The 26,499-nt window shown below is 32.3% G+C and overlaps 1 protein-coding gene across 6 annotated transcripts in view; it reads left to right on the forward strand.

Annotated features, from left to right (window-relative positions):
• The window catches only part of LOC130447457 (ephrin type-B receptor 1-B), a 779,444-nt gene that overhangs the window by 561,722 nt on the left and 191,223 nt on the right, over positions 1 to 26,499 (forward strand). For 5 of the 6 annotated variants that reach the window (XM_056784282.1, XM_056784284.1, XM_056784280.1 and 2 more), the window contains exon 3: positions 23,956 to 24,035. In XM_056784282.1, the coding sequence (XP_056640260.1) occupies positions 23,956 to 24,035 (80 nt within the window). Of the gene's footprint in view, positions 1 to 23,955; positions 24,036 to 24,072; positions 24,118 to 26,499 lie in introns of those variants that run through there. The other variant, XM_056784281.1, reaches the window with a different exon arrangement.

Here is a 26,499-nt window from a genome sequence, read left to right on the forward strand (position 1 = left end):
TTCCCTAGGATTCAGGGGGTTTGATGGTAGTGAGGGGTCACTGCGGCTTCCCTGGTTCCATTATTCACATTTACAAATAGCTGGATGGTCTCCAAGCAGGTATCTACCATTCACCATCCTACTAACCTTCCTCTCCGGATTATGAGTCAATTAGAATATAATGTGTGCACAGTTACTTGAAAATCACCTGTTAACATATTTTTAAATAGTACACTCTGTATTTCTTTGCAATTTGCATAATCTTTTGAAATAAAACACAACTTTGAAGACTATATAATATGAATATCTATTCTACAGTTAAAAGTTTAATAATTCATCGTTTTCTTCCTCAAATATATATATGTCATCGCTTTTCCCAATTTTTGAGCTCTTCTTTCAATATCTGCATTTCCATGGACATTTTTTTTGAATCTTCGATCTAAAAGGCTTAAATTGATGAATATGATAACTAAACAATTATAAAGCGTGTTGTTTTGGCAAAATAACGGTAAAATAATAAGTGTAGTCGATACATTATTTTAATAAAAAACTTACTATAAACTAGAATAGAGAATGAAAAAGTTTATTAATCTAAATTTGGCGTGTGTATTTGTTAATCTTGGTTCTTCTGTCCTCTTCCAGTAAGATGATTGTGGTTTAGTATCATCGTTATAACTGTACACCGTTGTATCCAGCGATTTTCTTTAATAAAGCAGACCGGAGCTAGTTGACTTATGAGGTTGGTTGACATATTCTACATATTTAAAATTTTTGTATAATTCAATACCATTGTGATTGGTGTTGGATCTGCCATTGACGAGCTGCTATAATGACCGTAAGTGGTATATCAAATTATTTATTTGATATTTGGAAATGACACGTTTCTATAGTGTCTAGAACTGTCTTGAAACACATAATTCTTTTCCATTGATTGGTTTCATAAATAATTGGTAATATAAAATTGTGCGGTAAAATTCAGTTGATGACAAACTTTTTCGAAACTTGTGCAATTCAAATTTAACTTTACGACTCATTTATGTTAATTCATTCAAGTCTTATACGTTTATTCCCATTAACGTATATTATTGTTGATTTTATATCGGAATCATCGAAATTTTGAATCGATTCGTTGGAGATATTGGCCGACAAGCTTTTTATTCGAAAATAATTGGGTAATAATTTTGTAGAAATGCAATCAAAAATTAAATTATGCCGTGAAAAGTTAAAAAAGATCGAATTAAATCATATCGTAATAAAATATTTTCAGAAATTAATCAATTAAATATTGCAATTTCCATGAAACGAAATGTAAGTTTATTTTGACATATATTCAAAGGATTTATAATTAAAAATGAATAATTCATTTGAGGTGTAAACCATCCTTGTTTTTTCAGTTTTCTTCGGTTATCATACTTAAATATATGTAATTAAGAAGAAATATCTTCTCAATCAATTTAAATTTTGGTCTAAAGAAGCGTTTCTGAAGAAAATATATGTATATAACTTTGTCACAAATTGATAAAAAAATGAGACTTTATAGGTGTGATTAAATGTGAAAAAGAGTTTTTTACATGTTTTCTAATAGAGTTAGCGCCAAACAACATTTGGTCAAGGCCGTAATGGAACATTTTATAAAAAATTATAAAATCTTAATAACTGGTTTCACAATTTCATTCGCTGGTATTAGACAGCGGCCTTATTTCCTCTCTTAAAAGGCTTATCCATAAAATCAAATTAGAAAGTTTATTAAAATGAATTAATCCCTCAAGAACTAAATTTAATGTACCTACGCATTCGCCTAATGTTAGTGTCTCGTCGTCCATTTGTTTTTATTATTTACACAACTTTATTATACTCGGTTGTGAAGGAAAAATCCTCTCCAGAACCCCTAACACGTTTATTCTTGGTACCAAAAATAATAAAATCATATATATTGCATTTCACATTTCCCTTCCGAGATAAAATAATAATTTTCGTGTCAAGTCCACCTTGTGAACCTACGCTCTTCACCCTTATTCCCTTTCACATCCATTAACATCCGAGTTTTTTTCTATTTTCCATACGGAGTTGGAGTAAGTGCTTTTAGGATATGTAGATAGGGCCGTCGAAAAATTACTGATAGATTTTTAAATTAGTTTTCTATTTTATAGATGTAAATACTTTATTTTCAAATTTTACAGACTTCAAAAAATAATAAAATTAAGTTTGATGTGTGGATCAACAAAACGATGAGGAGTGATGAAATTAAATGATAATAATATATCTATTCTAAGTAGTTTGTGTATTGAGACAACAATGACAAGATTAAACTAGTTCTGACGTGACAGTAAGATCGTGTTTTGAGCTTGTGTTCTAAAACATAGATTTGGAATGACGTATTATCATCTCAAAAAGGTATCTAAAAAATTTAATGAATTTTTATAGTGCTAATGTAGTAAATTTAAAGACTGTTTACTAATAGCTTGAACGATTTAATAGCGGAAATGAGTCACACAATGACGATAGGAAGGGTCCTTCGACCTCAAAAACTGATGAAAGTATGCAAAGATTGAACAAACCTGTTTTTGCATTCCGAGAATTTTGATTCATAAACAAAGCAAGGGATACTTAAGTTTTATATGTAATTAAAAAATCGTCTCTTGCCGATCAAAATTTCCTTGTAGAATCTATAGTTATGACCATGGAAACCTTGGACTCAAATTATGAATTTTTTTCGGTTGGGAAAAGATAGTGGAAATTTCTAAGGGGAACAACTACGAAACCATTTGCAAAGGAAAATATGTGTTAAAAGTATTCCTGCCAGTCCTTATCTGTTTCATTCACTCGTTTCATTTATTTGTTCTGTAAATATATCGGAATCGTTCCAATCGTTGCTTGTATCTACAGAACTGTATCATAGGTCTTCTTGCAGAATTTAGATCAAAGTATGTCTATATATTTGTTTATATTTACAAGATCACGATAATCGTCGTCATGATGGATTCGTAGTTGTTTTTACTTTATAGTTTTATTTGAGGTTTAATTTAGGTATATTATTTTAAATTAAGTGTATTGTATACTGTGTAAATAACTTAAGAACGTAAGAGACAGTGCTTATTAATTCACCCCACGAATAGAAAGAGTGTAAATAAATACGAAAAACATTACATTAGTATCAGGTGTGGGGTACTGTAAATAAATAGTGACATAAACATGGCCAAGAGACTAAGTGACCTGAAAGTGACGGAACTGAAAGCCGAACTGGAGAATCGCGATTTAGAAGAATCCTAAAAGAAGAGTGAATTAGTAGCAAGACTCAAAGTGGCTCTGGTAAATGACGGATTTGATCCAGAACTTATCTATTCAAAGACGAGTCTTCCACATTGATTTCGTCAATTTCTGCCAATATGAACAAGAAGATTTTAACTTTGAAAAACGATATTTCTATCAATATATCGAATATGAAGGACGATATTTCGACTACGAAAAACATTACATTATTTTTCCGATTACTTACTGTCAGAAATGTTTAAAATATACTAAATTCCACAAAATTTCACATCAGATCAGAAAGATAACGAAAGTCTAGTTTGGACCTCATCATGTAGAGAAGAAGCTGGAAAGTAGTGAGTAATGAAGAAATTAAGGAAACAGCATTTGAAGGTACAAGTTTAAATGACAGATTTGGCATCGGATGATGTAGAAAGATGTATAACTGGTTTTAATGTATTATTCCGAGAATTCATCATCAAATATCAATTTGTGAAACATCGGGGCAGTAAAATATGTTTTACATACTATATTCGATAGAATTCTAATTCAAATTAGAAAGATTACAAAAGCCAAACATATAATAATGGAAGATATTTCAGATATACAACTGGTCTGGTTTTAACCTTTCCAGGGAATGGGGGGTATGAGACTGCCGAAGTAAGAAGCGGAGTGGAAATGATGAGAAATGAAGAAATCTAGGTGAAAGCACTTGAAAGTGTTAATGGAAATGACAGATTTGGCATCGAAAGGTGTAAAAAGCTGCAAAACCAGGCTTAACATATCGTTCTAAAAACCAGTATCAACGACAGAAACGAAATACACAGCTTTGTGGATCAAATTAATGATTCAGGAAAACTTAATAATTGACGATGAATTGAATTGACGCTTGAGTCTTTGGTTCCCAACAATGATATAGATTATTATTTCTGTTCAGATGTTAAAAAGTTGAGTTGATTTCAGGCACAAATTGTTTTTAATCAATGTTTTGGTCTTAATTTCATGTTGTTCGTACGAATACCAAATATTTGATATGTTATTTATTTTAAAATAGACTATAATTATCTGTTTGTTGAATAGAAATTAGTGTTTTTGCAAATCGAACAAGATCGTAGTCAACATATCCAGTAATCATAATTAGCCGAATGTCCCAATCAATGTACGTTTTCATATAGATATATAATTTATAAGGACATTCGGCATTCGTTATGTCAAAGTGGTCATTATTTAATTCCACCAATCAAGAAAACTGATTACTGTGTATTTTTAAATTAATTACATAGTGGGATTGTCGTAATTAAAACTGAGAGGTACATAAATTGTCAGTCAGTCTCACAAGATTCCAACTTCTGTCTACATTATGGTTGATATTATCATTCGAATGTTAAAAAATAGTAGTAAATGCCGTTTAAGATCGTAAATTTGTATTTTACAACTAAACGTATGAACGTGAAAGCAATATCTAGAATTTGCCGAGCCTTAAAATAACCGAACTGTTCAGTTGATGATGCATACTACTTCTAAAAGAGAAACAAAAATGCGAAATGAATTTAAACAATTCGCTTTTGGTTCATAAATATGGAAACAGTTGGAATAAAATGTTAATTGTTTCTAGTTCACAGCTGAATCGTTTGCTCAAACTCGTTTTTAGTATAAAATGAGTATTTGTAACATCATTGTGATTTAACATTTATACGTTTTACTTAAGATTATAAAATTGTAAAAAAAAACAGCAGACCAAGATGTTATTCGCAGTCTATTCATTTTAGGCAACTATAAATTAAACAATGCCTTCGTGCTTTGACGAGTAAATCTTAATTCAGTTTAAGACATTATTATAATTATTATTAGTTCCATTGTTATTTTTTCTCATTATCATTATGATTTTCTTTCTCTTGGCAACGTAGCATTTAAGAAAATAAGCAGTTATATTAACCGTTACATTCAATTCAAGTATAAGAAAAAATATTTCAGATACTATACAAGGCTGTAAATTTGATAAACAGCAGTTGATGAAATCGATTCAATAAGATTTCTAAAACTCAACCAAACAAAGGTAATTTTTATACTTTCGCGGTCCCCTCGTTTTTCGGCTCTAGAAAATCGAAAAAATCATCCGATTTCGATGAATTTTTTTTAAATCTTCTTTTTTACGGCGGATTTACGAAAAAAATGGAAATTCATGAAAATGGACTCATGTATAAATGTTGATAACTTTTTGCCATATAATCAAATGAAGTTTTTATATTTTTTTTCATAATCTTCACAACAACGAATAAATTTGAAAAATAATTATACAAAATTGTTGATTTATCATGTTTTTACAATTAAAAATAACAATTTCTCTTAAAATTGACCTTTTCTCACATATAATCGTTTGTACCTTTTTAATTGAGTAATCATTAGTTATATGAACAGAAACATTCTTAAAATCACTCATTATAATCAAGTGAAAGTTAACTTTGAAAAATTGAAAATTTTCACCATTAAAAAAAATGGTATCTTACTAAAGTTGACTGTTAGCGATAAAAAATGGATAAATAAACATTTTTCAATTTTTTTTTCAAAATGTTCGTTTTTTATGTAGATTAATAAAAAAATTATATCTGAACTGCATTTCATGCTCTGTAAAAAAGTTATGAACGATGCGAATATGCGAAGAAGTTCGTTTATGATCACATTTAAGTCATAAAACTATATGAAATCTCCAGGTGAGATATTTCCCATATTTTTTTCGAAAATCCGCCGTAAAAACAAAGGTTTAAAAAAAAATTCATTGCAATCAGATGAATTTTCGATTTTGTAGAGCCAAATAACGGGGGGATCGCGAAAGTATAAGATTACCCAAATAAATATCTTAAAAGGGTATATATATTATAGAATCGTTTTTTATCTTAGAATACTGACAACTACATTAAGTAATAATATAGAATAATAAAACAAAAGAATTTATTTTGGAATTTAATAATAAAGAATTTTTAAACAACAGCTGTTGCAGTACATGGTGCAGATTTCAACCAAGATGCCAATAAAATCTTTACGATTTCTGCCCAAAGCTGTGGTAGACAATTTCTAAACATGCTTATATTTCCAATAATTTTTGTACATTAATTAACGTACACTTTATCACTCACGGTGAGTTTGACAAATCTCACTCCACCAAAGGGTAAATCCTCTTTAGTTTGGTCAATAGTATCCAGATCCTTGTGAAGGTTACTGTTTCTACTGTACCAAGATGCATCCTCGGTATTCCTTAGTATTTTGTTCTGAAATTTTGTCATAATTTGTAGACTATTTTGACTAGAATATCCCAAAAGATGAATACCATACAACCAGATGGGTTTGAGCGTTAGCTTATTGTATACAAAGTGTTAATACATTTTTTCATAAGTTATCCCTTTTTCTTTTTAATATGAGCTTTCCAGTAAAGCTTAGGTGATATCCAAGTAACAGATGTTAGTAGGCTAGTATACAAAAAAAAATCTTTTTTTCACTCAATTTTCAATGTCATTTTTATAGTAGGACTTATTTTTGGCCTGAAAATAGTGTTCAGTTTCTGCGACAACCTCTTCATGAGAGCAAAATGTTTGTCAAGAGACCATCTTCTTGACAATAGAAAAAAGTCTCTGGGAGCAAGATCTGGAGAATAAAGTAAATACGGAAGCAATTCGCAGCCCAATACATGCAATTTTACCATCATTTGTGACTTAGTGCATTGTCTTCTTCTTCTTCAAATAGTGCCGTTTTCCCGCTATTTCATCCATAAAACGCGATATTCGATAAATATACCATGCGTATCCCAGAATACTGATGCAGAAACCAAGCCATCCGTATTTGCGACTCTCCACGCCTTGAAGTCGATTTATTTATTATTATCTATTGTTACATATCGACCTAGAAATTTGGATTTATTGCGATTGAACAGATATAAACGCAATTCATTATTCTTTTTGGATGGTTGTGAGCTTTGGCATACCCAAGTTATGACTCAGGATACACGTTCCTTTGATATCTTCAGGATCTGAGCAATCTCAATTAGCTTCACTTTACGGTTATTTTGATGTTTTCATCGTTAACAGCATCTTTTGCGCGTCCACTGCTTGCATCGTCCGTGGTGTTCATTTCGCCTCGACTAAACTTAGCAATCCAATTCTCAACGGCTAATTTTTTTTGGCGCAAAGTTTAAACGATATATATCGAGCCAATCCTTTATTACAATAGTATTTTTTACCAAAAAGCAATACTTTATTAACTTACGAAATTCTATTTTATCCATTTTTTCAAATGAACAGAAGCTGCCTTTCTCAAAATACAAAACAAATTATAGAACAACAACTGTTAAATATATACTTTTGAAGGTTTTGGCTAAATGAATATCATATGGATATACGAGGAGATACCCAAAAGTAACCGAAATAGCATTGCCATGGGTGGAGCTTTTGTAGTACTGATTTCGTCGCCAGTTCAGTGCCGCGAGGGCCGTTGACCAGCCACGTTCTGTTCGTCACTAGTGACTGTTTTTGCTTGTGCTGTTTCACTGCTGCTTCGTTTTTTTTTATGATGACAAATTTAAGTGAACAACGTACCGCTATGAAATTTTGTTTTCTACTCGGTAAAAACGCTGCTGAAACTGTTTTAATGTTGAAAACTCTGCTTACAAAGATGATTCTATGGGGAAAACTCAAGTGTATGAGTGGTTTTCCGATTTAAAAATGTTGAAAGAATACGAGAGCTTGTGCGCACAGACCGTCAACAGACAATTGATCAACTGTCTGAAATCAGTGGAATATCTTGTAGCTCGGTTCATCAAACAGGTGACTGGTTCTTCCACCATGACAAAGCACCTACATACTCAGTCTTCACTCTTAGCCAGTTTTTGGTTAAAAATAACGCTGCCCCACACACGTTACTCGCCTGACCTGGCCCAGTGCTACTTTTTCTTGTTTCCACGCATAAAAAGGGGCATAAAAGGACGGCGATTTGAAAACATTGAAGACATCAAGAAAAGAACGAGACAGGAGCTTGCAGCCATCTCTAAAAATGAGTTCAAACAATGTTTCTAACAGTGGAAGCACCGCTGGGACAAATGTATTACTTGTAATGGAGACTATTTTGAAGGGGATAAGGTTATTTTGTAAATCTTTGTATATATATATATAACATTTAAAAAATAATTCCGGTTATTTTTAGGTACCCCCTCGCAATACTAGTTTCTGTAGGAGCATACGAACTTAGTCCACTTCATATTTTGCTGTATTTATGAATGGAATGTATTTTTCATTTATGTTTATTATTAATCTGTTTGTAAAGGTTTTAGATTCGGATTTATTCATTGTAATCTTCCACTGTATTGTCCATTTTTCTATTTTATTGATTGATACCCGATACCGCTTCCTCTTGGTTATTTTCTACTTCTAATATGGCAGTATTGTCTAATTTCTAATTTAGGCATGTATGATTGAAAAGTAGTAATGATTGTTCTGAATTTGGATTCATGTTGGCAAAAAAAAACAACAAAGATGAAGCTAGAACAATAACAGAAAATAAAGTTGGGAAAGTAAAAGAAAAACCTGAAATATATAATTACTAACAAACAAGTTACGTCTGGAAATGCGAAATTGATAATGAAATAAGGAAAACTAAACCGAGATTGAAATGGAAATACCACTCTAATTTTATCACGTAAATAAACATTTTAGTATCCACTACACTCTATGATCAATGGTGCCCGTTTTTTTGTTGCATGTATTTATGATTTTGGATGTGATTCAAATATCGTATAAATCTGTGAAATGTGTATCCAGTGAAGAGCCACCACACGCTTTTACACGAACCCCAAAAAAATAACAACTATTACAAAAGAGATTTCGGCACAAATGGTTTAGAAAATATTGACTTGTAGGGTCGGAAATAATACAGACGGGAATCGACGAGATCCCTAAAACATTTTCATTGCGGGGGTTGTAAACGATACCAGTAAGTGTTTATACCAGGTTTATTCAGTACATATTGAAGTCAATAAAAACTATATAATGGGAAAAATACCATTCAAGTAGTCAGAACGATGTGAATCGTTTTAAAACTATCAAATTATATGGCCCATGAACTGTCCATTGAAAAATTGATGTTTTGAACAAAATTGGGAAGATTTTATACTAAGAGTACTTGACATGTGTAGATAGGTGTTGATACAACAATGTGTTACCTTTTTATAGTGTCAATCTCTGTTGTACACAACTAACTTTATTTTTATATTATTATTCAGAATATAGAATTTGTTTTTCTATTTTTTTCCAATGATTATAATGACATCTTAAAAGTAATGAATCAGTACCTTTTATCAGTTGATTCCAATATTACGTTTGCTATTGATGCCAAAAAAACCTCAAGATAAATGTTCTATACAAAATATATGGGCCTCACATCCATTGCGGATAATATCCGCCATTTCGGGCGCTCTGTGCATTAATTTTTCGTCTGTTACAGCTTCTTTCACCTCGTTATTGATCTTGTGGTTCATTAACCTTCTTAGGTATCCTCCATCGGTTTTGATAGATCTCACTATCTTAATAGAAATGTTTCTCTTCATTATTCGATGATCCTCCTCGACCTTTCCGACAAGCAATTATTTCGGCACCATATGCAATTCCTGCTCTGTAAATGTTATGTTTGTGCTCAGCTCTGTACTCTTTAGGAAGCTCACATACCTCAAGGATGTTCTATATGCCGCTCTGATTGATATCCTCTCTCTCTCTTTATTTGTCCTTATCTTAGTCATCAACATGTACTTTGTACAACTGTTTTTTGAACATTCACCTCCAACCCCATGTCACTCGCTTTTTCCATCAAATGCATTACTCATTTTCCTAAGCTTTTCTGCTTCCTTGCCATAAGTGCCAGGTCATCAGCATATCCTACTATCTGCGTAATGTTTTGAGATAGAGTCTCTTCCACATCTGTCTCATCTATTACTCGGTCTATTGCGATGTTGAACAAAGTCGTTGAGAGATCGTCTCTCAGCCTAACACCTCTTTGTACTGGAATCACTTTTGTTAGCCCATCCTTTAATAAAATTTTGGCCGTACAGTTATTTGGATATTATTTTTTATTGAAATTCTCTTTTATTTCGTTTTTGATTGAGAAGACCTAAGACGTACTTTTGAGAAAAGTAGCAGACCATCTGCGGATCTTATTATGAGTCATTTAAATAAAACGTTAGTTCAATTTTGTTTTTGTATCGAAACGTTGAAGTCACACTTGCAAAAGCTTTTTTAAATACTTCAAGTTACACTTTATCTAATAGTTTTTTGAGTACAACCCAGATTCAAGAAGAATTTGCAAATGAGTTCGGATAAATTATTGGTTTTTGTTTGTTAATCCAATTATTTTGATATATTAATGAAATTATTTAAAATCCACGAGTAATACTCAGTTTTATCAAGAATTCATATAAGTCTAGTTATTTGTTTTTCGCTGTTTGTTTTCTTCTTTCCCTACTTTAGTTCTTTCCACTTCTGTGAAAGTTCGATAGAGATTCAATCCTAAATATATTAGCAAAACGATTTGGAAACCACGGGTTATATTTAGTTTCATCAACAGGTTTTGATTGGGTCTGAGCTCTTTTTCTATTTATCAATAATATTACCAATTTGAAGTGTTTATTGAATATATTAAGTGTACCTTGGATAATTGTATTATTATACATTTATTGCCTAAAGATCGTAACGTATGTATTGCATAAAAAATTAAACTAGAACAACATTCTTCTGTGATTGATTACAATGAGTCAAAAGACTGAATAATATAAATTGCACTCCTGGTATGAGAAAATTGTGAATAGCCGAAAAACGGTGCAAAATAGAGTACATTATTGTTCTACATGAGTGCCTAGCTGGTTATCTTGCTGTTTTCATATATTTTATGCGATTTAGTTGAAGAAAATATTTACTCTTTCGCAAAGGAATATCGGAGGGAAAATATTTATCCTGAAAAAAGGAAAAAAACAAAATTTTCACATATAAAATGTTTAGTTTCCACTACTATGCATATAAATGTATTAGTTATTGTGATAATTCACGAGAATTATCGAATAGTTTTTATATGGAGAATTGAGATCATAAACATAATAAACACAAACTCTAGTTAGCAACTAAGTAGTGATACAAATTGCTTTATGCAATGAAGACCTGAATAATCAAGGTTCCGATATTTGATCGGCTGGAAAGTACCTATGTACGCACATATGAGGCTGACATAATGTGGTCGTTTATACTCCAGATAAATCCTAATGATCTATTATATAAACACCAAACGCAAAGTATACAAGTTTACGGTGTTTTTTTCTGGTCCTGTCCGCTTGGTAGAAACCCGGCATTGTAGATTTCAAATGTAAGAATGTACTGTATAAAACGCATGAAGTGGCCGATTTTGAGGATATAATCTGACAAAATCTCTTCTGAACTTTCTCATTTTGCTAAAGCTCTTTCTCTAGACAAGTTGTAAAAAAACTCTACATACCCTTCATGTTCAAATTGTTGCCTTATCTTTAAAATTTCGCTCGCAATGGATTACATTACCTAAGGATTTATTTCATCTAGAAATCCAGTAGAGGAATAGGTATTTACATAATCAGGGCGGAAAATGCTGCGTTTTCTCCTGTGGATAGTTTGATACCCAATGCGAAGACGAAGGGAAGAAACGTATTTTCCTCTTGAAGTATGTATATAGATTTTTCTACGACATCTCAACAAGAAATTGGTGGAACTTATAAAGCCGTCAAATGAATAATTATGTAGTATTATAAATTCAAGGTTCGGAAGTTAGGACTTTTTTATCGAAAATCCCCTTCCATTTAACGAGCTTTCTTCAGAATTGTTAACTATTAATATTTTTCTAGTTATTAAGTAGAAAAATTTTTCTAGAGGTGATTTCGAATCACTCATATTTTTAGAACCTATTCCTCACGTTTTTGAACTTGTTGACTAGACTATAAGTCATATTTAACAAATAAGGTTATGCTTGATATCATTAATGAAGCATTACCTACTTTTGGTAGTTTAATTTTGTAACAAAACATGAAGGAGTAATTGCAACGATTATTTCTCATTTTGACAACAAACACCTGTTTGTTATAAATTCTGACAATATACAAAAATCTGAAACGTAGTTTAAATTTTTGAAAATTTAGAAATGAGTTCAAGGAAAGCTAAAGATGTGAGTAAAATAACCTGGCTGAAGAGGCAAAATTTGTGGCATTGAAACCAACATAGATATGGGATATGATATTTTTCAGAGATTGCTTTAATTTTCCTGCTTAAAAAACTCCTTTTTCTTAGGAAATTGATCATTTTCCACCTTGACTTAAAGCTCGAAAATTCCTTAAAGTAGTAGAAAAATTATAGGTGTTTTTTTGAAATTGCATTTAACTTCATTATAAACAATTTTGCTTGACTTGTACTTCTTATTTGACAAAGTTTGTTTATTATTATTATCACAAAAGTTATAAATTCACTATTTATGTGAATTTCAAAACAGAAATGGACAGTGATGATTATGTTGAGGTGTATATTATACCACTACTTTAATTTATTAGTAAGTAGAACAACGGCCATCTGATCTGCAAATCTACGATATTCTCAAATTATTCCATGCTAAGAGCTATATTTGATTCGAAAAAATATATTGAAATTACATCTTGAAATGACGCGATTTCCTGAAGCGTTGAGATGACAACCAAGAATCGAAGAAGGCAAACGTTTTTTCATATAGAAAAAATTAAACGTTTATTATGTCGGGTTTCCACCAAATGGACAGGACAACCACAAAACTGTTCATTTGAACATAAATTTCGAACAGTTTTGTTTTGGAAGTGTTTCAACACTGTTGGGTCCCCAATGAACTGTGAGTTTGCACAAGTCATGAACAGAAATCAATTAAAGTGCTATGTTTCCTTCAACTTTTATCCAGTTTACATGGAGACACTGGACGTGCAGTTGTGAAAATGTAAATAACATTAGAAGTATTTATTTATATACAAATGATGAAAAAAAATTTCACTTATGTAGTGGGCTTGGTTGGCATCCCGTAATCATTAACAATGTCTGTAGCCCTTCAATTAGGTTTGATGTTTCTTCCGTCCAAGTATTTTACAAATGCATATACGTGTTTGTAGGTGTATTTTGATATAATAAAATAAACAACTTATATCAGACATTTCGATTTGTTCCCTTCACGCACCAAGTCTAACTACCACTAAATCACAACAACGAAAATAAAAACAAACTGGTTTTAATTTCATGGACGTTTACACCAATCTGAATAACATTCCTAGAACACGTGGACGATTCAAAGTTACCTACATTCGTCGGGACACTGTTTCTGTTCGTAAAAACTCTATTTGTGGACCTAACAAGTTCAGAAAATGCTTCAAAATCTCTGGAACAATCCGCGGACTGTCACAAACGGACTGAGTTAGTATTTTGTAGAAACCGTCCATTATAGATTTCAAATGTAGGAATAGATTGGCGATGTGGTTCAATAACTACTTTTTGAAGTTTCCCAAAACGTTATAAAACGTCTTAACGTTGCAATGAACCGCATAGGAATAGCTTCAAGTTTAGAAGTGAAGCAATTAGATCTTGAAAGTCTCTTAAACACGCTGAAAACACAGAAATTATCGATATTACAATAATTATACGTTCAACATTGATAAAATAACTGATTAATTATTATATATCCATTTATTATATAATAACGTAATATCACTCGAGCAATCGAGAACAATCGATTATTATTCTTTATTCGTAACCCAACAAAATCCTTAAAAATCATTCGAGCTACGCATCAGTTGTTATGGATTTTGTTAACTTATGTGCTAAAATTTTCTTTTAACATGGTTCAGATTCACGATAAACATTATGAATGTCTGGAATTACGATAAACCTAATATAACCACCTGAACTTCAGTTTAAATCATATAAAATAACGCTGCTAGTCATTAATCAAATATTAAATATCTATAAATACATACATTGAATTCGTTTTAGGGAAATTCGTTGTATTTGTTTTGGATAATGAGACATTTTGTGAAATGTGATATTGTTCCCTTTATTAACCTCTCTCGAAATTTATATTCCCTCTGCATTTGCTGGTAACTATATAGGAATTATATTTCTTAAACTACTTGCAATTATTAGAGACCAATAGCAAAATTTTAAATATAGCTGCATACGAGGTCTGACTATTCAATAACGATATTTGTTACTAAAAAGGGTTTTATTATAAAAATTAATCTACATTCGAATGCTGCCCTTCAATATACTCCCCCTCGCCACACACCTTTCCTTACGTTTTATCCAATGATCGAAGCAATGCTGGAAGTCTTCTTTGTTGAAGCCCTTTAGGATCTCTAGCGTTTTGCTTTCAAATCGGGTACCTTCCAAATACTTTTTCTAACCTTTCAGGGAAATCTGAACAGATCCGTCGACGCAAGAGCTTTTGGCACCAACTTCGCTCAGCCTTTTGTCATGTGTAATTCCTCGTGTAAAATTTTTTAACCGTTTCTTTATCGTAGTTTACAGCCTCTGCAATTATCCGAATGCATATTTCAGAACTGAAACAGTCACAGGGCGACCTGGGCGCTGGTCATCTTCAGTACTCACTCGACCATCACTAAAGCGCTTACACCACTGAAAAATACGCACACGAGATAAAGAATTGTCCCCATAGGCCTCTTGCAACAAGACCGCTACTGCACAAATACTATAATACTGACATAAACGTGTTTTGGGACGTTCCTAGAAAAGAGATCTGGATACTCAACGTACTACTCGTTTTTTACCCCATCCATCTAGTCGCCCTCTAGGCTTGTTATTTAGTAGTAATATCTCGTATATTCACATTCGTATATATATGGTCAGATCGTTTCTCTAAAGAATGTTAATGTTGCAACAAATAATAAATTCATATCGACATCATCAATGGTTCTTTATTGTAAAAAGAGTGCATTTTCTGTTGAACGGTTTCGATTCTATTGTATCTCCTCAGTATTTCGAACTATCTGATCCTAATTTAAATCAGTACCAGCTAGCACTACTATTTAATTCGTGTAGTTATACACGCATCAGCAGACGATCTCTGGCATCGTCTTTTCATCAAACCAGTCAGTTGATATTGCAAGCCGTAGTGGCCAATAATATAAAATAGTATTTAATACAGATATTATTATGCTTCTCTCCTTGAAATTGCGAGCCATTATGCTCTGTTCACACTATGTCGATCGACACGTTCGACTTTCCGTCTGTCCACATTGAGTACATGTGGACTTGTCGATCGAAATTCCTTTCGTAATTTAGTTTACTTATATTTGAAAAAATGAGTGATGAAGAAGATGCTGTGGCGGTTGCTACTGCTATCATTGCCACAGTTGGTAGCCAACTGGACCGCCGTCGCCGCTCAAGTCAAACTAAGGTCGGAGCGATACGTCCACACTTCTACTTTCGATTCGACTGATTCGGGTTCGGTTCGACTCGACACGACATTGTTCCACAAAGTTGAATGGTGCCGATCGATATAGTGTGGACATAGCTTTAGAGATGCCTCGAGCAGATGTAATTCAATATTCGTTCATGGTCATAGCATATTCAAAACAAATATAAAAATTGTATATGGATATATGAAAATCACTAAATTTGATTTCATGTATAGAAAGGATTTGTTTCGATATCCTATGAGCTATAAAAAAGATGAATGAATATACAAAACAGACTTGACGTTCGAGAGATTCACACATCTGTGAGCTTTGTAATTCCCTCTTCGAAAAATGCTTCCTCCAATAATGGGAAATGAATTGTGATGGTTTTTTAGCTCTAGGTCAGTTTGAAAGTGGTTCTCTGCCAAACCACTCAGTTCAGAAAAAAGATAACAGTCACTCTGCGATAGGCTGACATTAAATGTTCTAAAATGTCTCATTGAAATTGTAGAGACAGCTATTGGGTTGTAAAAGCGGAAATTGTGAATCATAATGATTCAGCATGCTTCTTCGTTCGTATTGAATTGCTTTACGTATGCGTCGCCTTTTTTGGACGTCCTGATCATTGAGCATTATCGATCAAGTCAACATTCACGTATTTTCGACATAATGCTCAATAAACATACGTTATCGTATGAATATTGATAGTTTATAGTTGACATAGAAAAATTTTGATTATCTCTATCTATCAGACCAGAATTTATTCAAACAGAGAATAATAGAGGAGATGAAGCTCAGGCTGATATAGTTGATACTCATAACAAACAAATAGGTCACTGTACTAGAATGGGTTATGTCATGTATGTAATTATAGATTGATTTGTTACTATGTAGGTTTCGTCAGTATAACTTTAAACCTCTTCGCTCAGGGTCGTTCTGAATCTGAAGAAATCACGATTTGAACTTAGCTCATTACAATATTTACCACAAAATGATAAACAGTTTAGTGCACGACAAACATCAGAGAAGTGAGAAAGATGGAACTCAATTTTCATGTATCAAGTAAATAACTTTGAAAATGTAATGTGGAAATGAAACATTAAAAATATTACATACATACAATATGATATGTTGCTCGTAGTTCCCTTCAGTTCGTTTTCTAATTCCTACGTTCCATTAATGACAATAGATTTTCCTATCACGATAGAGAACCAAATCACACAATTTTGAAATTAATTTAACTGTCAGTGTTACCAATACTCATTGCAAAAATTTGATACCGTTAACTATATATTTTTTGCTTTAAAAGCTAAACTTGCCCACGACAAGATTATGGATACTAATTAGATACAACATGAAAGCTATTTACACGTTTAAAATTGGTATTATAATTTATTTTTGGTAGTTCATAAACAAGTTTTCTTTTTCCCTTTTAAAATTTTATAACACAAATTTCTCTTCAAAAACGCAAATCACTGTCATCATCAAGTATAATTAAATAATTAGTTACCGAAAAAATTACAAATTATACGCGCACCAAAAGATGCTATCGAAGATCCCATCTTTTACTTCCAATTTTTAGAACAGAATCCGGAGCATTATAGGCGATGTAAAATGCAAATTAGTTGAATTACGGAGAACGTCTATATATTAAACGTACTCTCGGGGAGATTTAAGGATTTGGAATATTTATATTTTTTTTGAGGAGGGCATTGTTACTTTGATGAATATAGTTCGAACAGATTCTCTCTTATCTATGCACTCAATGACAAACAAATATTATCTACATCCAATAATTCATCAAATTTACAACCAACTCTCAACGTCTCTACCCCAATGGGATTTTGTGAACATTATCTGCATACCATCTAATATAAGTATAACCTGCAATGAAATCGCGAACAAAGCTGCAAATTTAATGAGTTTTTAGCAAAAAAAATGTCTATTTCTTTCAAATCATGAAATCATAAAGCCTCCTATATTATGAAACAACCACGGGAACTAAGGAGACTAAACTTCGATTTAAAGCCCCATTCTCCCACCTACAATATTACCTCTAATGACTAAGAAAAATGTAATTACGAGTTCAGCAAGAAAAAAAAATATTTTGGAAAGTTGTCTACAGAACAAAGAAACAAAGACATTTTATTTACATAATTATTTTCATTTTCAACCCCAAGTCTACACACTTAAATCGTAGATTTTTTAATGAAATTTCATTCTAATAAGTGAAACTAAAAACAGGAAAAAGCAACTGGGGGCCAGTTCTAGTAAATACGGTGGACAATCAGCCAATTCGAAGTGCAATTTTTGCCATCAGATTTGGGAACAGCTCCATTTTCATGTCCTTGCCAACCTCGCTAACTTCTGAATCACTTACATTGGCATGTGCCCAAAAATTTTCGTAGCAATATTTGATTGTTGTTAATTTAATAATAACAATAACAGAACAGTATTCAAAAAAGACACTACTGACGAATATAGATATGTGTAAGGCTGTTTATGTACGAATTAATTAATTCGCAATAAAATTTGGCTTTTGCGAAGAGATCTGTTACATAAGCTAATCAAAAGATAATTTGTAAGCTTTGTTTCCGGCAGTTAACGTGTTAAATTCGGCATTAAAAAGTATTAACAAATCAGTATAACATTAGACCAATCAGTATATATATGATTATAAATGCAGAGAAATAAGTTCATGACACGAAGCACTTGTTCTTATGTTAACAACTAGACATTCTGCAGCTTATATCAGAAACCATTATAATAAACGAAGTCAAAAAGTCCTATAAAATCTGGTGAGTGATGGCTGCAAGATCCAACTCGTTCGGGTGCCCTGTCACTCAAGAAACGACGAGGCGGACTGACTCGGCAGACTGGGATCAACGAACTAACCGATGGGTCCCGAACTCATCCTTGGTGTAGCTAAAAGTGTTGCTATCGCGTATCTATACGGTCTACTCGCAAAGCAGGCTGTATAGAGATGGATAGAGACACCTGGCACAAGAAAAGCAAAGGTATATATAGACCTCATACCAAATAACTACTCGAACTAAGCATACCATGGGCATTACGGACCACCGGAGTGGCGTTGGTACATGGAGGATGATGAAACCCCAGACCACGTCATCCCTAACTCTCTGCCATTACCTCTTCATTCTTTTGAAATCACATTACAAAAGCCATTTTTTAAAGCTTTGGAACTGAAACTAAACGGAAGAAGCGAAATGAAGTGAATATCATAACACAGTTCGACAACAATTGCCGAAGGCGCATTAACGTGAGAGAAAAACTGTTTTTCAATTAATACGGTTATTTATTCTCAAGTTCTCCATCAAAATATGGCAGCAAATCAGCATAATATCGGCCAATTATCATTTCCTTTTTTCTAAATAATCATTAAGGATTACACTTTTGGAATGTCATAAAACCGAGCCTGTATTATTACTTGGATAACGTAATTTAACATATATCACCCTGTGGAAGATGTGAATTCTGTACAAACAGTGGAATCACAAAAAGTTCCACCAATATTATAAGGATTATTATATATATGGAACACTGAAACATCATTAGCTGAACCAATTGATCAAGTGATTAAGTTTTTTAGTTTGCTGCCTTCTTAACTTGACATAAAATTTGCTTTCAATATTGTAAACTTTTTTTAATTATATTATTAAGGCTAGTACAGACCGGGAAACGAACTGTTGCCCACACGTTGAAGGTGTCGGAAACCTTTTTGTTGGATACATTGGATGCCTACACACTGAGATCAATGATGGTGAAAACTGTTACTGCTTCAGTCAAACGGAATACATTATAAAAATCATATGCATAGCATATCTATACCAAGTGAAACCATACAGTCTACAGTTTAGATAAGCTACCGAAGATACTGCCTCTCGTGTACAGACTAAACGATGTTTTCCATTTTATGTGGAATACACAGATACAAGCAAATAACAACAAATCTCTTCGATACCATGTCGCTCGATGTTGCCGTGTATTCCGTCATCTAGTGCGAGTTGTTGGAATACATGTTGTCAACAGTTTTGTATGTCGGTCAGTTCTAGTCTTTATTTAATGTGTATTATGTTGTTACATACATTATTCTAATGTCAATAACCTAAAGTTGCAGAGAAACATAAATGTCAATAAAAATAATTTCTTTTCGTCGTGTTTTTAAGAAATTTGTTTATACTTATCAAAGAATATGCTGTAATTATGTCAAATATGAAAGAAGTACCTTGTGCAAGACAGAAAACTGGCATAAAGAAAAATAGAGGAGTTGAGTAAATTTCGTTTTGACAAAAAATGTCGCAAAACTTCAAAAATCATGGGCGGTGGTATCATTAAATCTCATACAGAAAAAACTTGTAACTATGTACAACTTTTTCATCTAACCAATTATATTGTTCTTATAGTAGAGCAACTTACCTCTAGTTTTATTTGAAATCTTATTTTCATCCCGCTTCTCTTCTTTTGGAAAGAATAATTATAATTTTCATTATTTCTGGAAAAGTGTACATGGATTTTAATTAGTAAAGTTCTACGTCAAAATTTGTTCCACTCACACACAAAGTTTTCCAAATCAAAATTGTTCCCCGTTTCGTTTTCGGTTAACCGAATAGTATAGTAAATCTTCATATATTAACCACCGAAATTTGTATATTTAAACGAAGCTACGAAAGTATTTCCAAAAAAAAAACTATATATTAACATAAATTTCCTTTGCAACAGATCTTTAAAGGTGAATGAAACACCCTGTGTAAAATTATTTTGTAAAAATATTATTGCGGTCCAACGCGTATTCACAATTCGTATATGTTACGGCCATTTCATTGGAGGAAATGTTTAAAATACCTGACATAATTTAACACTGAATTGTCCCGATAGAAATCTCGAAACATTTACCAGCTAATATACCATATAAATTATTTTCCATAAGATCATATCTTCAACTTGTACTGTTTCGCATGCACTTCATTTCTTTTTTGTTTAGGTAAATATTTTATAATTTTGTAGAGTAGGTGCCTTGGAAAGAAACACAGGCGAGAATAAAGTACATTAGTTTAAGGTATTGTTTTTCTGCTTGCAGCTCTTAAATTAGTTTCTTGACACCTTCCTTATAATTATCATATTTTTTAACTTTCTCTTTCTTTGGAATTAGAAATCTGCCAGGTTAACTAGTCTATTCACACTGAATATATTGAAATACATATTTCTTGAAATTTATTTGATCGTATTAAAAAAGAATGTCAGCTGAAAAACTACCACGGGCATTTATAGATCTGTGAAAATCTAACAATCTAACTTGAAGACATAAAATTTCACTAACACTAATAGGCTGGAACATAACTGTTAATTCGTTCATAGATAACTTTTTGATACAACGTAACTTTGTCAGGCTAAGTGGTTCAATATCTGCTAACCACAAACTAGAGAACGGTACTCCTCAAGGATCCTCACTAACCACAACACACAAGTGTATATATCTCACGAAGAAAAAAAACTAAATACGTCCTATTCGTCCAGAGACAAACAAGTCCAGAATTAACGATAGGTAAGGGTAAACCCAATTTTACGATATCAAATTTTTGGGAACAATTTTCGATGAAAAACTTAATTGGAAAAAACTTAATATCTACAGAAGCACTGTTAGACCCAAAATAGAATACGGCTCGAAGGATTTCCACACCGCAAAGAAAAGCTACATAAAAACCCGTGGAAATAATTAAAAAATAAGGCTCTGAGAATAGTAATAGGTGCGTTCCAAACAACCCCCAAAGACAGACTTTGCTAACTTCTCAGAGAAATACCATTTATATGTAGAACTGAACATTTATCTCTGTCTAATTCAAAAAAAATTTGGCTCTTCCTAACCATCCATATTATAAAAAATGTCCCCTAATTCAATCCAAGCAGCCTTTCTCAAAATATCAACATTATCATCGTCATCAAGCCTTTCAATCCTTTGGATTATGGCTATACCTTATATCACTTTAACCTTTAAGCCTTTTACTCCTAGTTTTCTATTTTTGTTTTCTTTAGAGTTTATCGTTCGTATTGGCTGCTTTTGTTATTATTTTCTATTCCTTTCGGTTCAGGCATTTTGTCCGCCAGTTTTCTATATTAAGTGCTCTTATGGTCTCCACTATTTCGTATCTCCAAGTCTTTCTCGGCCTGCCTCTTCTACGTGGCCACAATAAGATTAATTGCGTTATTATTTTTATCATCACAGTTGGTTTTCATTATATGCCCAAAACAGTTAAGTCTTTGTGCTTTTATAAATATATTTTCCTACCCCAGCTCTTTCTTTATTTCTTCGTTTTTCTTTGGTCTCTTCTCTCCCTTCTGTGTTATGTTTGCACTATTTATAGTTCTCATTATCTTTCTCTCGGTTTTTTGAGTTCTTCTTCCCTTTTGTTGATTACTGTTGTTTCCATCGCATATGTGATTACTGGTCTTATTAGGGTTTTGTACATCTGTTTTTGTTTGGTTATGTTTTTATTTTAAATAGGTTTTTATTTCTACCATAGGCTTGATAGCCTTTTGGTTCACTTTCCTTTATCCTGTCTCTGGTTCTTTGTTCCATCATTATTCCTGGACAGTTAAAAATCGATATTATTTCAAAATTGTATTTATTAATTTTCACCCTATTTTCATATATTTTGTTTTTTTTGCATTTATTTCCAACATCTCTCAACCTCTTGATGATACAGTTAAAAAGTATATAACAGAAATCAATTACAGTTTTCCGTTTTACTGAAGAATGAGTTCAAAAGGATATGGAAAACATACAAGACGTCAGAAGCTCCATATACCGACACATCAAAAAATGAAGATAATCATTCAGTTGGTTCGTTAGTAATTAGAGCAACTGTCACACAAGTCAGCGAAATATATGCTGTACATCAGGCTGTAGATTACAAAATAAGTAATCCAAAACCGAACCACAATATGCTCTGATCCACTCAGCGCCTTAAGTTCAATCCAACAAATATATACCAACTGCTCTATAGCACAACAAATCCAACAATTTTTCAATAGCCTATGTTCCTTCGCATGTTGGATTGGACGGCAGCGAGTTAGCCCATGTGGCGACATCATTGGATATAGAAATATGTCAAATATATACCCACGGGAATGTTAACAACTTTCCAAGAATTTAATGAAAGAAGAGATCCAGAAAGAATGGAATAATGAACAAAATATTCTCAAAAACCTTAAGTCACAATTAATAGATCCTTAATATCCAGACGGCTAGAGCCATATCTAAAGAAAACCGTCCTAAATGTAATAAATACGAATATATCGTAGAATGTCCATAATTCCATCAACAGAGAAAATAGAACAAAATCTTTAGTGTATTGAACAAAAATCTAATAACTCTGAAACAAATACAAAGAACAATACAATACCTGAAAAACATATAATTATGTGTAGTAAATGTTTTATGTGAAAGATGATAATAGTAGTAGTTTATAATAGAATTAAGTAAGGGAGTGCTAATAACCCTTAGCGGGTTAGTACAAAAAAAACAAAAAATGGAATGACAGCTTGATACTATTATGAAAATTTCACTACAAATTAGATAAATGTATACCCAACGGATAATAAAGTAGTAAGACATAATTGTCAGGAAGTTCTACAAAATATTTTTAAATTATTTCTCATTATTCAAAATCAATTATACCTTTAGTCTAAGGCCATGAAGGTTATTCACAACTCTGTTGTGAAGGTTTATTTATTACAAAATACCAACTGCTTATCGTTATTATTCCCCGCAAAAAAAGTCGTATGGTTGTGGATGATTTTTTTAACATTATTTGATATTATAAAGAAAAATTCAGACAAAAAAGTTCACCAACTATCAGTCACATTTGTTCAATTCGACAATCAGTTTTAAGAAATACATGCACTCTATTGTTGAATAGGATAATTATCCAAAATTATGACCCATACTTAGAAATGAGCATACTCCCTAATAAAACTATAATCTCATGTTTTGGAAATAAATAATTAATGACGTTTTCATTAGACTAGTAACTTCAGTTGAATAATAAAATTCTTGTACATGTATTCTAAAAGCTATTTAGTCATCGATCTGTTTTCCTATTATCTTAGGCCTGACTCACAGTCATAATCAAGATCAATTTTGGATTATAAATTTTAGGATCAATTATTACAACTATAAATTTTAACGGCTGTTATATAATATAATGATTATCTACTAATATTTGTATATTTCTTTACAGTTGTTGTTTTGGACACGACGGGTGAGGCCTCACTCGATTGGACGCGGTACCCATATGGACCCCAGGCAAACACTCCAGGGGTGAGTGGTTTATTTGTTTATTCCAATACACTATTAGACAGACCTTCATCCTATTTTTCAAATGAATTATTATTCTAGTGATGTAAGAGTCTTTTTTATCACGAGGGTTACTACTTGAATTTTGAGATATGGCAACACTGATGTGAATATGTAAAATCTGACATTGAATCGTAAAGTTTGAGATTTTGAATGGTGAACGTACTTAGAACGTGGTGTCATATGAGTGCTATTTGAGCTGTTTTTCAGATACTTGAAACATTCGCCTTGTCAAAAAATGGAATCAAATTTTTGGTGCGAGTGTGACTTTCAACGTGGATTAAACCAATAGCAGTGTGCCGATCAACTATCTTCGATTTTTGGTGATGAAGTACCATCTCGAGTTACCTTATTTTGCTATTTTTCCGAATTCAATCGGTAGTGTTCTTTCGCTACAGGATGAATTTCGTGAATGTACATCAAAAGACGTCTACAAGATCGTGACATGTGCATATGAATCCAAAACTAAACAATAATCGACTGTATGGGTCCTTCAAAACTAGGCAAATCCAACAGAAATTGTTGAACGGTCAATGTTGAATGGTACACCAGCGTTTGTTTGCCAGAAGGGCTCGAGAAAATCAGGGAAACCAATCGCAGAACACTAATCATTCTCCACCACAACAAAACGTTTCTGAATAGTCAACACAGTCAAAACAGTCCTTGTTTGGCACCCAATTATTTCTTATTATTTTCGAAGATCTAAAATAAATTGCGAGTTCAACGTTTTTCTACACCTGAAGAAGCGGTTGATGCGTTCAAATCTCATGTAGTGGATGTACCTTCTTCGGATTGATTTTGATGGAGAATATTTTGAAAAATAATCCATATCCAATTATAAATATTTGTTTTTCTTTGTCTATGTCAAAACTTAAGTAGCAACCATCGTATTTAATGTAAATTTTGAAATGAAAACAGACGAAATTGTAACTTAATGATTAGTCTGCGAAAAAAATATTGATCTCAGTAATAGTTGCCTATACGGCAAATATCAAGATCCACATTATGATTCAAAGTTGGAATTTTTGGTGATTCGTTTTCCTTTGCAATTGTGGCATTACAGCACCTACACCAACTATAAATTGTGTGAAATTTCCTCAATGTATGTAACAGGATATTGAACCTTGGCGACACATATCTAACCATTACATATTTTTTTAAATCAATGTCCTAAGTAGAAGGATTAAACGAAGTGTTTTGTTTTACGACGATTAGGTATTCCAATAATCCCTTAACATGAAAATCTATAGTGATAAAATTCAAATATATGATACGAAAAGTTAATTCCTCTGCACCAAAAAAAAAAATAAAAAGTAAATTATATTCATACTTTGTTATTTTAAGAAAAAAATGTATCCACTTAAAAATTACTATCATACACACTATGCCGTAACCACACTGACCGCTATTCGTTCTAAACATATTTTTCGAGAAAATTAATTGCTCCTAGACAAGGCCAATTTGTTATGTTAAAAATCTTTAGAATATATATCGTAAGTCGGTGTGTCAGTATAAAAATAACTAAGCGTCATAAAGGGATCAGTTGAAAAGTTATGAAGGATATTTCCGGATTAAAATGGCCTCTGGTGATGGTTTTAAAATTGATTGGAATTTTTTTTATTAGAGGGTGGAAATTAGAACGTTCGTTATTGATTGCTTCGGACTAATGTTATTCATTCTAACGAGAAATAAATAACTGCAGTTGTATCCGTAGATTCAAAAACATTAATATGATGTTTTGTTTGCATTACATCTAAATAATTTCAATTTGATTCTTTCGCATTATTGTCATATATTATAGGTTTATTATAAGCTATAGGATCAATACCGCAAGTTATATCCAACTAAAATAAAAGAAAGTGATTCAGAGTACTGAATATAAAAGGACATATTCAGGTAAACCAGTTTGTTTATTCATTTAGTTGCAGTATAGATTCTAGATGTTTAATAATTGTTATTGAACAGTTATCAACGATTTACTTTCTCACGCAGATTTTGCACTGAAGTTTAATACAAATAAGCTCTTTTTATAAAGTGAAAAAAAAAACAAATCTCTATCCCTAATACTGCTCATGAAAATTAATAGTAAGGAAAGGACATATGACTACGAACCGATTAACTCGATCAATTTTCGAAAAGCAATGAAAGTGATCCGGGTTAGTTTCCGAACTTTCAGATCTTGATTGGGTCAACCCGATCATAGTTTACGGAAAATCCTAAACAGATCTTAAGAACGTATTGATGCCTGGTTTACTTTTGGTCTCTTAAGACGATATATGGATTATCAAAACGCGCGTCAGACAGTACTAATGTTAGTGTTGGAGTAGTTATAAGCAGTAAGCATCAAGGGTTGAAAAAATTTCCACGAAGTATTGATGACTGGGTAGTATAGGCCTCAAGCAATTGTATTGATAGCAAAAGATACGCT

The sequence above is a fragment of the Diorhabda sublineata genome, chromosome 8, assembly GCF_026230105.1.
Source record: "Diorhabda sublineata isolate icDioSubl1.1 chromosome 8, icDioSubl1.1, whole genome shotgun sequence".
NCBI lineage: Eukaryota > Metazoa > Arthropoda > Insecta > Coleoptera > Chrysomelidae > Diorhabda > Diorhabda sublineata.